This window comes from Poromitra crassiceps, assembly GCF_964638095.1.
Source record: "Poromitra crassiceps genome assembly, chromosome: 4".
In the NCBI taxonomy this organism is placed as follows: domain Eukaryota; kingdom Metazoa; phylum Chordata; class Actinopteri; order Beryciformes; family Melamphaidae; genus Poromitra; species Poromitra crassiceps.
Genome location: NC_139626.1, coordinates 66403971 through 66417187, shown reverse-complemented (window position 1 = coordinate 66417187; position 13217 = coordinate 66403971). Strand labels below are relative to the sequence as shown.

Here is a 13217-nt window from a genome sequence, read left to right as displayed (position 1 = left end):
ATGGTTTTAATGCTTTTCCACTGGTTAAATTTGGTAAAACTCAGACAGACGTGAAGGGTGACCAATAGCATTGATTTATGATTAAAAATAATAATGTGGGGGGGGGGGGGGGGAACATATGGTAGAGATTAAGATATTAACTCATTGAGTGCCAGCCACTTTTGGAGAACGGACGCTCCCAGTGCCAGAGTTTCAGAGCGTTTTCAGTGATTTCTCGAGGCCCACAGAATATTGTGTGATATTACTATGTAAACACCGAACACGGACAAAGAACGATGAGACTCTCTTCTATCATCTGCAAAAAAAAGTTTATTGATACCATTTTCCGTTCTTTAGTTATGAGCCGGAGAAGATAGGTTGTTTTGAGCAAAAAGACAAGTTTCAATTTAGAATCTGAGATATTCAGCCTTTTGTGAAAGGAAGCATTTCAAGCACATCATTGACTTTGAAGCTAATATTTTCTGATGTAATGACACCTCAAAAATAATTTCCTTCAATAAAAGAGTGAAAACAAAGGAATTTTGTTTGGCCAAATAATATTTTTTAGCTGCAACCAGCAGCGCTGGCCCCTGCGTGCGCAGACCCTACACCTTCTTGCTGGTCTTGATTTACTGCTGGTGGGCATCAGATAGCCTATTCTAGCTTGTTTGCCTGTCTCTGTGCATCGAGCCTGCTGCTGCCTGGGTCTGTTTACTGTCAATGGTTGTATGCTGTAGTGCCCTGCGTGCCCCACCCCCCTCCTCCTCCTCCTCCGTGGTGGGAGGAGTGTCTCTCTGGGGCTCTGCTGCGAGTGCGTTTGCTCTGCGTGTGCTCTGCACTGAAAAGTCCGCTGCACCCCGCTTTTTCACAGCCTGTCGCTGGCTCCCAGCTGAGAATAATGTAACTTTTCAGAAAGACACTGGTGTCGGCAACTAAATCATATGGAGGGGCTATCGCAGCGGACACGGATGGGGCTCAATTGTGGCAGCAGATGACTGCTGTTCACAGGCACAGCTAACGTTATGCTTCATGCATATCGATGCGATTTCCGTTTCCCCATTACTTCTTCTCTCTTTTTTCCTCGCCTTTTTCTAATCTGGAGAGCACTGTCGCCACCTAATGGGTCCCTAAAATAGCTTTTACACATTCAACAGCCACCATACTTTCACAGGAGATGGATCTGGCTTTGATGCACGTCCCACCGTCAAAAAACGCAATTGACGAACATAGTCGTCCTTGGCACTCTACGTTACTAAACCAATTGACGAACATACTCGTCCATGGCACTCAATGAGTTAACAAACATTGCTTTTGTTTTTATGTATGGATTTTAACTGGTTTCTTTTGTCTCTCTTGTTTCTATCAGGACTCAGCAGCAGAAAACAGACTCTCCTGAGCCCAGCTGTGTGTCCATCAAGAGTGATCACTCTATGGGTTTACCTCGAAACTTTAAAGATACAGATCCTCCTGAAAAGATGTAAGTCATTATCATGTTAGTTACAGCATCAAAGTCTTCTTCATAAAGACAGAGATACCTTCACTGTCTTCATAATGTTTCTATCAGGATGCAGCAGGAGAGAGCAGACTCTCCTGAGCCCAGCTGTGTGTCCATGAAGAGTGACTGGTCTATGGATAGACCTATGGAATTTAAAAGACAAGCACCTTCTGAAACAAAGCAAGTCAACATAATATGTTACTACATAATGTTAGCATTAACAAAACATTATAAAGAACAAATCCCTCAGAAGAGATTAAGATATTAACAATATGTAACATTGCTCTTGTTTTTATGTAAGGATTTTAACTGGTGACCTTCTGGCCAAAAAGCTGCTGAAACTGATTTTCTTTTGTCTCTCCTCTTTATATCAGGATGCAGCAGGAGAGAGCAGACTCTCCTGAGCCCAGCTGTCTGTCCATGAAGAGTGACTGGTCTATGGATAGACCTCCTCAATTGAAAGGACAACCACCTTCTGAAACAAAGTAAATCAACATAATATGTTACTACATAATGTTATCATTAACAAAACATTATAAAGAACAAATCCCTCAGAAGAGATTAAGATATTAACAATATGGAACATTTATCTTGTTTGTTTGTTTTTTAAGTTGTATGTAGGGATTTGAACTTGTGACCTTCTGGTCAAAATCCAGATTTTCTTGAGGTTAAACCTCCTCTTTTTTGTCAATCCTGTTTCTCTCAGGATCCAGCAGGAGAGAGCAGACTCTCCAGGGCCCAGCTGTGTGTCCATGAAGAGTGACTGGTCTATGAACTTTAAAAGTCAACATTCTTCTAAAACAAAGTAAGTCAACATGCTGTTGTTACGATATCATGTTAGCATTAAAAAAGCATTTTAAAGGCCCAATCCGTCAATACTCACTATTACTGACGCCGGTGGCCGTTAGTCTAACTGCAGGCAGCGTGTGAACGAGCTGACGCGCGGGCACCATACTCGCACGCGCACAAGCAGTTGCCTGGCAACAGCAGAGCTGTTCGTTGCTTTGTAACGTTAACTCATAAAAGTCACTTGAAAACGGCAACCTGGACAATTTATCGGTCAGATCAGCCTCGAGATGCCCAGGAAGGATTCTGGATGAATTAGGGGACGTTATTGTGGCATGTTTGGTCGTGTTTTGGCTTGCGTTGGCTGCGGGCAAGTCGATACTCATGTTAGCACAAGCCAGGAAATAGCCTGCTCCCCCTGTATGTACGGTACCGTGTAATGCCTGGAGTTGACCAAACTGAACAATCAAACAATGTTTCATAAGCATAACAGTAACGTTAGGCATATTTACGACTGTTAAATTCATTATCCACACAAGATGGTAACGTTATTAGTGGGGCTGGTGGTAATTTCTATAAATGTAAATTAATATTAGTTAGCCGCGATTAGCATCAAGCTAACGTTACTAGTATGTGCAGTCCCACTGCAGCCAACTGCAGTCAGAGCCTGCTGGCTGCGGGAAGTGGATACTCATGTTAGCACAAGCCAGGAAATAGCCTGCTCCCCCTGTATGTACGGTACCGTCCAAACTGAACAGTCAAACAATGTACCGTAAGCATAACAGACAGTAGGCTAACGTTAGGCATATTTCCGACTGTTAGATTCATTATCAACACAAGACAGTAACGTTATTAGTGGGGCTGGTGGTAATTTCTATAAATATAGCTAAATCTATTAGTTAGCCGCGTATAGCATCAAGCTAACGTTCAGGCAGACTCACCACCGCAGCTAAATGCAGTCAAACAATAATGTTCCATGACCATAAGCATAACGGTAGTAACGTTAGGGTTGCATTACTTCACACAAGACGGTAATATTAGCAGAGTTTCTGACCAGGTGGTCAGATACTTGTACTACGGAGTGACAGTAAAAATCTTGAATCTTGAAAATCCATTAGCAAGCAGCTAACGTTATCTGGTCAAAACCACATAACGTTGTAGCTATAGCAGCAAGTTTCCTTCATGAACCGAACACACAGTCCTGACTCTAGTTTCCCCCCGATGTCGGTCACATTGCTGCTGTCTGGCCAGACGGGCTTCATTAGATAAATATTTATTTATTTAGTCTGGACTTTTTCTGGAGTCTGTGTTGTTGTTTCCTTTAGCTAGCAGCTAGCGACGAACGTAACGTTAAAAGCTACTTCAGCCATTTCCTGTTAGCGTCTAGGACAAGAGACAAGCTTGTGAACGCGCTAGACGTCACATCCTCTAGCTCTATCCTCTAGCCCGACCCCCCCCCCCCCCCCGCAGATTTTTTTTATCCCATTTTTATCCCCCGTTAGTGCTAATTTTTATTTATTTATCCTGGTTGCGGCTCCACCCTCTGCCGATCTGGGGAGAGCCGAAACTGGCTCCATGCTTCCTCCGAGACATGGGCAGTTAGCCAGCCGCTTCTTTTCACCTGACAGGGGAAGCTTCACCGGTAGAACATAGCACGTGGGAGGTTCACGCTATTCCAACCAGTTCACCTCCCTCTGAACAGGCGCCCCTAACGATCAGAGGTGGCACCACATCAGCGACCAGGATATTGCATGTTTTGGTGTGGGGTTCCTATATGAAGGAAACCCCCAGGGGGCATGGGGAGAACATGCAAACTCCACACAGAAAGGCCCTTTTGATGACCCCACCCGGGCGGCGGGCACTCGAGGACATGCGGACAGGCACGCACTCCTTCAGCGCTCACAGCGTCCCAGGTGGGAATCGAACCCAGGACCTTTTAGCTGTGAGGCGACAGCGCTTACTAAAACACCCCCATGCCCCCTAGGGGTTGCAGTTTTGTAGATTGTCTTTCTTTGGACTGATTGTCTGACCTTTGGCCCAGTCCTCAGGAATGACATTTCTGTCCCAGATGTTTGTGAACAGGTCTGCGAGGACCTTAACTGAGGTGTTGAGCTCAGTCTTCAGTATCCAGATGTTTGTGAACAGGTCTGTGAGGACCTTAACTGAGGTGTTGAGGTCAGTCTTCAGTATCCAGATGTTTGTGAACAGGTCTGTGAGGACCTTAACTGAGGTGTTGAGGTTAGTCTTCAGTATCCAGATGTTTGTGAACAGGTCTGTGAGGACCTTAACTGATGTGTTGAGGTCAGTCTTCAGTATCCAGATGTTTGTGAACAGGTCTGTGAGGACCTTAACTGATGTGTTGAGGTCAGTCTTCAGTATCCAGATGTTTGTGAACAGGTCTGTGAGGACCTTAACTGAGGTGTTGAGGTCAGTCTTCAGTATCCAGATGTTTCTGAACAGGTCTGTGAGGACCTTAACTGAGGTGTTGAGGTCAGTCTTCAGTATCCAGATGTTTCTGAACAGGTCTGTGATGACCTTAACTGAGGTGTTGAGCTCAGTCCTCAGTATCCAGATGTTTGTGAACAGGTCTGTGAGGACCTTAACTGAGGTGTTGAGGTCAGTCTTCAGTATCCAGATGTTTGTGAACAGGTCTGTGAGGACCTTAACTGAGGTGTTGAGGTCAGTCTTCAGTATCCAGATGTTTGTGAACAGGTCTGTGAGGACCTTAACTGAGGTGTTGAGTTCAGTCTTCAGTATCCAGATGTTTGTGAACAGGTCTGTGAGGACCTTAACTGAGGTGTTGAGGTCAGTCTTCAGTATCCAGATGTTTCTGAACAGGTCTGTGAGGACCTTAACTGAGGTGTTGAGCTCAGTCCTCAGTATCCAGATGTTTGTGAACAGGTCTGTGAGGACCTTAACTGAGGTGTTGAGGTCAGTCTTCAGTATCCAGATGTTTGTGAACAGGTCTGTGAGGACCTTAACTGAGGTGTTGAGCTCAGTCTTCAGTATCCAGATGTTTCTGAACAGGTCTGTGAGGACCTTAACTGAGGTGTTGAGGTCAGTCTTCAGTATCCAGATGTTTGTGAACAGGTCTGTGAGGACCTTAACTGATGTGTTGAGGTCAGTCTTCAGTATCCAGATGTTTGTGAACAGGTCTGTGAGGACCTTAACTAATGTGTTGAGGTCAGTCTTCAGTATCCAGATGTTTGTGAACAGGTCTGTGAGGACCTTAACTGAGGTGTTGAGGTCAGTCTTCAGTATCCAGATGTTTCTGAACAGGTCTGTGAGGACCTTAACTCATTCATGGTCAGTTTAGGACTGCCAATATTTAGCACAGGCCAAAGATTTTCATAATTGTTGGTCATCTTTCAAGACCCACAGTAAATTATCTATTAGCACCAAAGTGATTTGCAATACCTCAAAATGAAGATGTATGTCTCTGGGTTCACCAGGAAAAAAAAGTGAGCTTTTAGCATGTTCTGTACTCTACTTATAGCCATTTATATACACCCTGTTTTCACCAAAAAGGTCTCTCTGAGAAGACAAACAGGAGAAAAGGCCATTTTTGTAAAATACACAATCTCAGGCAGAACTCGCTCTCAATTCTTTTATTTTGAACTGTATTGACATCAGACATGTAAATATTATTCGTTATTACACAAATGACAAAATATATATATATATATATATATATATATATATATATATATATATATATACATGAAGTGCTTTTTTTACATTCAACAATACAGTTTACTCAGTGTGAGTGAGTGTGCAGACAGACACACACACAGACAGACAGACAGACAGACACACAGACAGACAGACACACAGACACACAGACACACACACACACACACACACACACACACAGAGAGAGAGTTCTGTCCACAGCTGCTGCTGGATCGCACCTCTTCCCAGGGAACACTACTGATCGCCCCGCAAATTAGCATAGGAGGGACACCAAACTGGTCTGAGATCAGCGTCTAGCCTCCTCTCGTTCGGGCTGGGACGAATGCTGCGACACAGGAACGGGGTCGGCTTGGCTTTGGGACCAGGCGCTGGAACCGGATCGATCATGTTGGTTTGACTTCCGCGAACAAATCAAACCAGGTTCGCCCTGCAGCAGAGGCGACCAGCGCAGCGCGCCGAGGGGTGTTTCAATGGCGTTTCTCCTCTATGCAACAGGCAGCGTTTCTCCGTTTTCTCCTCCTCTTCCATTTCAAAACAACAGCTGCGGTATGTGTTTGATAACGTGTTGTCGGCTTGGCTTTGAGGCTAGGGACCTGATAACATGTCACAGACTGGGGAAGTCTTTGAACTACGCGCTGTACTAATAAAAACAAAAACACGTCAAACACGTCATTGGCCCTCTGGGCTATTCCTGATAACACGTCAAAGACGTCTTTGGCCATGAATGAGTTAACCCTTGTACCCTGCAGGCACGGAATCCTCAATCTCGCGTTGGTCCATCTGATGGACCTTGACGGGAATACTGTACTAATTTATAAATATTAATTTAAATTTTTAAATTTTTGACTGTTTATAATTCATTGGTAACTTCTTCCCTAATACCTCATACCAACATTTCATACCTATTCGAATTTTAACCCCTCAAATGCCAGTGTACAGTAAGTACAGTAAAAAAAAAAAAGTACATAAAAAAAAAAAAAGTAATTTTTTTCCCCATTTCCATAAAGACAAACTGGCTTTGGGTCTGATATTATGGGCAGGTTGGGGTGTTTTACAAAAGTCACCACTGCAAGATGCCTAGTATCAAAGATTTGCAGGCATGATGTCACAATAGCTATGACATCACTAGCCTATGACATCATCAGTGATGTCATGAGATGATTTTTTTGTCAATAATATGTCACTGATGACATTACTGATGATGTCATCAGTGGGTTTTTGTATTTTTTGTGATTTTTTGTAAAAAATAGTATTTTTTCATATTTTGAGCCAAAAATCCAAAAAGCGCATGTTTTGGACTACCAGCCATTTTCCCCAAAAAACACAAACGAGCTTTAGTCCAGCATCTATCCTGGTCTAAATGCTTCAAATCAGTAGTGTGGACTGTCAAATTCAGTTTTATAATATTTTCCCCTCTTTGGCATAGGAATCAGTTTTTTTTACATTTCATGTAAACTGTATGGAATTGATTGCTATGCCAAAACTGGGGGAATATGGGGAAATAGGCAAACACATTAGAAACTACAATTTTAACCGCTTGAGTCAAGGTGAGATGTGTAACATCAAGGAAATAATGATTTTTTTTAAAAATAGCTGGAAGTAAAAAACAAAATGTTCTTTTTGTGCAAAATTAACATTGAAATCAATGGGACAACTATGCAATGGACTTTGAGACCATGTAACTCCCCCAAAATTTCTACCAACTCCAAGGTTAGATATTAAGGTCAAAGTTCAAGGTATTTGGTCCAGGATGCCCGCTGAAATAAATGAAATAAATTAATTTTGTGAAAATTTGCTGGGAGTACCAATAGAGTGGTTTCAATGGAAGTCAATGGGTCCATCAGATGGACCAAGAGTAAATTGAGTATTTTTGAAAATAGGTCTTAGGATCGTATAAAGATGATAACTATGATTGATTTTTGTCAAATACCCCCAAAAAAATACCTAGCCTTAATTTAAGACCATATACTCAAAAAATGTTGAAACGGCCCATACGCGAATGCAGGAAAAGTCCATCAGATGGACTAGGAGGGTACAAGTTAACTGAGGTGTTGAGGTCAGTCTTCAGTATCCAGATGTTTCTGAACAGGTCTGTGATGACCTTAACTGAGGTGTTGAGGTCAGTCCTCAGTATCCAGATGTTTTTGAACAGGTCTGTGAGGACCTTAACTGAGGTGTTGAGGTCAGTCTTCAGTATCCAGATGTTTGTGAACAGGTCTGTGAGGACCTTAACTGAGGTGTTGAGGTCAGTCTTCAGTATCCAGATGTTTGTGAACAGGTCTGTGAGGACCTTAACTGATGTGTTGAGGTCAGTCTTCAGTATCCAGATGTTTGTGAACAGGTCTGTGAGGACCTTAACTGAGGTGTTGAGTTCAGTCTTCAGTATCCAGATGTTTCTGAACAGGTCTGTGAGGACCTTAACTGAGGTGTTGAGGTCAGTCTTCAGTATCCAGATGTTTCTGAACAGGTCTGTGAGGACCTTAACTGAGGTGTTGAGCTCAGTCCTCAGTATCCAGATGTTTGTGAACAGGTCTGTGAGGACCTTAACTGAGGTGTTGAGGTCAGTCTTCAGTATCCAGATGTTTCTGAACAGGTCTGTGAGGACCTTAACTGAGGTGTTGAGCTCAGTCTTCAGTATCCAGATGTTTCTGAACAGGTCTGTGAGGACCTTAACTGAGGTGTTGAGGTCAGTCTTCAGTATCCGGGCATGAATGGAGTCAGTGCCTGCAGTTTTCCCCTTCTCTGTTACTTTAATGTCACTCTTGACTTCTGTTTGAGTCAGAGGGCTGGTGTTGATGTTGAGTATGTTATCTGCAGGTGTGCAGGGTTAGCAGGATGTTCTGGTTCAGGGTGCTTAAGGTCTTCATGAAAGTGCTGCATCCATCTCGCTGCCTGTCCCCTCTCTGTTAAGATGTTGTCTTTTACAGGAGCAGATTGGATGATGTTTTTACCACAGAGTAGTTTGGTGATTTTTTTATAGCACTTATTTTACCTCTTCAAGCTGTCCACTCTGTTGTGCAGGCTGGCATCTTAACAAAGGCATTTCTGTCATTCCTTGCACTCTTTTTGACCTCCCTATCCTTGGTCGTATAGACTTCTTGGAGCTGTTTCTGGAGCCTCAGTGACTTGGTGTTCAACATCTTGACCTTCATATGTTTTCTGCCAGGTGTTGGCCACTCCTTCTTCTTCTTCTCTCTGTAGGCGGGATCATGGCAGCTGTCTCCACATAGGTGTTCTTGATGGTTTCCCAGTGGATCAGAGTCCTCATCAGTTGAATCATCCAGGGCACCAAGAGCACAGCGATGTATCAGCTCCAACAATGTTCTATTCTGACATCTGTTTGTTCATGTCGAGTCGTCTGCTGCGTTGACTCTGCTGTTTTACTTCTTGGAGTTTCAGCCTGATGTTACTGTAGCTGTCACCAGATAGTGGTCACTGTTGGCATCCGTACCATCACAGACTCTAACATCTTGTCATTGATTTCTGTCACTTTGTCACATGACTTTTGCGTTGTATTTGGACGCATGCAGTTGGGGTTAGGCAAAGAAAGCCACTTGGCTGGGGTTAGGGTTTGGATATGGCTCGAGGTTAGAAACCGAGGCGAACGGAAGCCCCTCCCTCCACCCTCATGTCGACATTAGAGAAGACAATATTGTGTGTGTGTGTGTGTGTGTGTGTGTGTGTGTGTGTGTGTGTGTGTGTGTGAGAGTGATAATATGACCTCAGACCTATGACCTAATATCACATGTTTTGTTTCCCCCCCAGAGGTCACCAGGAGAGGTCAGAGGTTACCAGTGATCAGTCTGTCCAGGAGCATCAAACAGACCTGGAGTCCATATTCATGGTGTGTAAATAAACAACAAGTCAAATGCAAAACAAACATTCACTCTCCATGCTGCAATCTTTAGACCAGAAGGCTTTCAGTCTCTGATGGATGTGATGTTGTGTTCCATGATTCAGTCAGAAATGTATCTCCACCAGAGGCGAAGATTATGCGATCGGTCATTTCTGTCTGTCTGTCTGTTCCCTCCTTGTGATGACTGTGATGACATCATACGTATGACATCATAAGTTGAAACCACCAACTTTCAAAAGTGACATCATGTCAGGTGTAACATCACCAGAGAGTGTGTGCATTATCCATTATGACACCATTACTGATGACATCATCGTCTCATTGACATCATTAAAACCTTCAACAGTGACATCATCACTGTGGCATCATATCCTTCAACAGTGACATCGTTATGTCAAGAGTGACATCGGTGAAATCATCAATGATGCCATTATCTCTTCCCTTCTTGTCTTTTATGGCAGTTGACATCCTTAATGTTACATTGACGCCTTCTTCTGGATCATCCCTCCAATATTTTATATTTTCTTTCAGGAGAGCAAGACATTACCATCCATTATATAAGTAGTACATGTAAATAAATATATGTGCAGGCATGTACACACACACACACCTGGAGATCGGATATGTGAACATGGAACAGAAATGTCATTAGAGACTAAACATTCAATATCACACACACACACACACACACACACACACACACACACACACACACACACACACACACACACACACACACACACACACATTACTTTACTTTACTTTGTGTCATTTAGCAGACGATTTTGTCCAAAGCGACTTACAAAGCAATACAATACAGTGCAGTATAACATAAAATCAAAGAATACACATTATCAGCAACAATACAGAAAAATATATCAAGCAATGAACAAGGTAAAAAACAACAAACACTTATAAAAAGTATCACTTATAAAGACATAGCAAACAATAAGCAAGGTAAACAATCGACAATTGAAAAGTAGCACTTAAGAAAGGTCTGATCCGGTAGGGCCAAAATATAGTCCAAATAGGTGAGTCTTTAGTCTACGACAGAAAATAGGCAGTGTTTCAGCTGAACTGACCGAAAGGGGGAGCTCATTCCACCATTGTGGCGCCAAAGAGGAAAAGAGTCGGGATCTAGATGAGCGACCCCCAGGTCCGCAGATTGATGGAGGGGCTAGACGGACAGGACGGGTGGAGGTACGGAGAGAGCTATGCAATGGTTGGAGCTTAACCATGGATTGTAGATACATAGGGGCTGACCGGTGGAGTGCCCTGTAAGCCAGTACTAGCGACTTGAATTTGATGCGTGAAAGGATGGAAGGCCAATGGAGTTTATGGAAGAGGTGAGTGACGTGAGAGAATTTGGGCAGGTTATACACCAGACGGGCTGCAGAGTTTTGAATTAGTTGAAGAGGTCGGATAGCAGATGCAGGTAACCCGGCCAACAGAACATTGCAATAATCCATGCGGGAGAAAACCAATGCCTGGACCAGGAGTTGAGTCGCCTCTACTGAGAGACAGGACCGAATCCTACGGATGTTGTAGAGTGAAAATCTACAGGCGCGGGCAGTGGCTGCGATGAAGGCTGAGTTAGATAGCTGGTTATCAAGGATTATGCTGAGGTTTTTAACTGTTTGAGAGGGCAGTACGGTAGTGTTTTCAATGGAGATGGAGAGGTCACTGAGAGGACAGTCTTTAGCCGGGAGGAAGAGGAGCTCAGTTTTGTCAATGTTCAATTTGAGATGGTGTGCGGACATCCAGGCTGCGATGTCATTGAGGCAGGAGGCGAGGCGGGCTTCAATTTGGGTGTCAGAGGGGGGGAAAGAAAGGAAAAGTTGCGTGTCATCAGCGTAACAATGGTAGGAGAAACCGTGAGAGGCTATCACATGGCCGAGCGATCTGATGTAAAGAAGAAAAAGGAAAGGGCCCAGGACTGAGCCCTGGGGTACACCAGTGGTAAGAGTGGAGGGTCTAGAGAGGGCACCTCGCCATAACACCTGGTATGAGCGATCAGAAAGATAAGAAGTAAACCAAGAAAGTGCAGAACCAGAAATAGGATGAATTGATGAAGGAAGTGAGAAAATGGGAAATATCAGAGGAGATAGCCTGGAGGAGAGAGGAGGGGATAGGATTGAGGGGGCAGGAGGTAGCACGGTTGGACATAATGAGTTTGAGTACATCTTCAGGGGAGAGGGGAGAGAAGGAGGCAAGACCAGTGGGGGGGGGTCAGAGAGTGTGTGCTGGTGACGGAAAAACTGCTGTTGGTGACTGGAGGGGGGAAAGCAGAGCTGATGTCATCTACCTTCTTGGTGAAGAAGGTCATGAAATCGTCGGCAGTGAGGGAAGGGGATGGGAGGGGGTGGAGGGTTGAGAATTTCCGGCTTTATGAGTGGGAGGAGATAGGGACAGAGAGAGATCAAAAGATGAGAAAAAACTAGTGAAAAAAGAGGTCTGAAGTGTCGCGGCCGGGATATTGAAGTCACCTAACAGGATGAGCAGTGTGGCATCTTCAGGATATATGGAGAGGAGGGTGTCCATTTGCTCTAGGAAATCACCAAGGTGGGCGGCAAATGACTATGATGCTAAGTTTAATGGGTAGGGAAACAGTGACAGAGTGAGCTTCGAAGGAGGAAAGAGAGAGATGGGAAAGAGGGGTGACCGTGTATGTCCATTTAGGTGATATAAGAAGCCCAGTGCCCCCCCCCCTCGGCCAGAGGCTCGGGGGTGTGTGAGAATGAAAAGGCAGAGGAGAGAGCAGCTGGGGTGGCAGTATTTTCCGTGAGGGCGAGAAAGAGGAGAGATTGAGAGAGGGTGTGACCGGAGATTATATCAGTTTTATTTACTGCTGATTGGCAATTCCAGAGACCACCGGAGATAATAAGAGGAGTATTGACATTTTTTAAAGATGAAAAGTTTTCAGGGTTACTGCCATGTCTGAAAAACGGGGTGGGTGAAAAGTTATTTTTTACAGTGATGTGGACAGGAATTGAATAGGAGACACCAGTTGTGATAGAGAAGGGTAGAGGTGAGGTGGGTGTAATGAGCCCGCCAGGCCATGAGGGGGAGCTAGAGCTGAGGTTTGTACAGAGTGGAGGGCTTCGCTGAGTCTGACCAGAAGTGACCAGTCTGAGGGGATTCTCGTGCAGTCAGGCAGGAGGGGTCGTGGCTAGCTTTAGGTGACGTGAGATATTTTGCCTATATTGCTGGGGTGGAGATTATCCAGTTTGTACAGGCGGGGCGATTTCCAGAAGGAGTCGTAGTGGTCAATGAACTCATACCCGCAGGCAGCGCTGTAATTATGAAGCCATTAGTTGCTGCTGAAAATGCGGCTAAACGATTCCGAGCTCTTCCTGAGAGTGGGAATCATGCCAGAAAACACGCACTTCTTCCCCAGACTCTCGATTG

General features: G+C 44.3%; 1 protein-coding gene across 1 annotated transcript in view; it reads left to right on the top strand.

Annotated features, from left to right (window-relative positions):
* The first annotated feature begins 2186 nt into the window (after positions 1 to 2186).
* The window catches only part of LOC310775420 (NACHT, LRR and PYD domains-containing protein 3-like), an 888839-nt gene continuing 877808 nt past the window's right edge, over positions 2187 to 13217 (top strand). The window contains exons 1-2 of the mRNA XM_083635567.1: positions 2187 to 2279; positions 9719 to 9797. Coding sequence (XP_083491693.1) covers positions 2227 to 2279; positions 9719 to 9797 — 132 coding nt within the window. The 5' untranslated portion in view covers positions 2187 to 2226. The remainder of the gene's footprint in view (positions 2280 to 9718; positions 9798 to 13217) is intronic.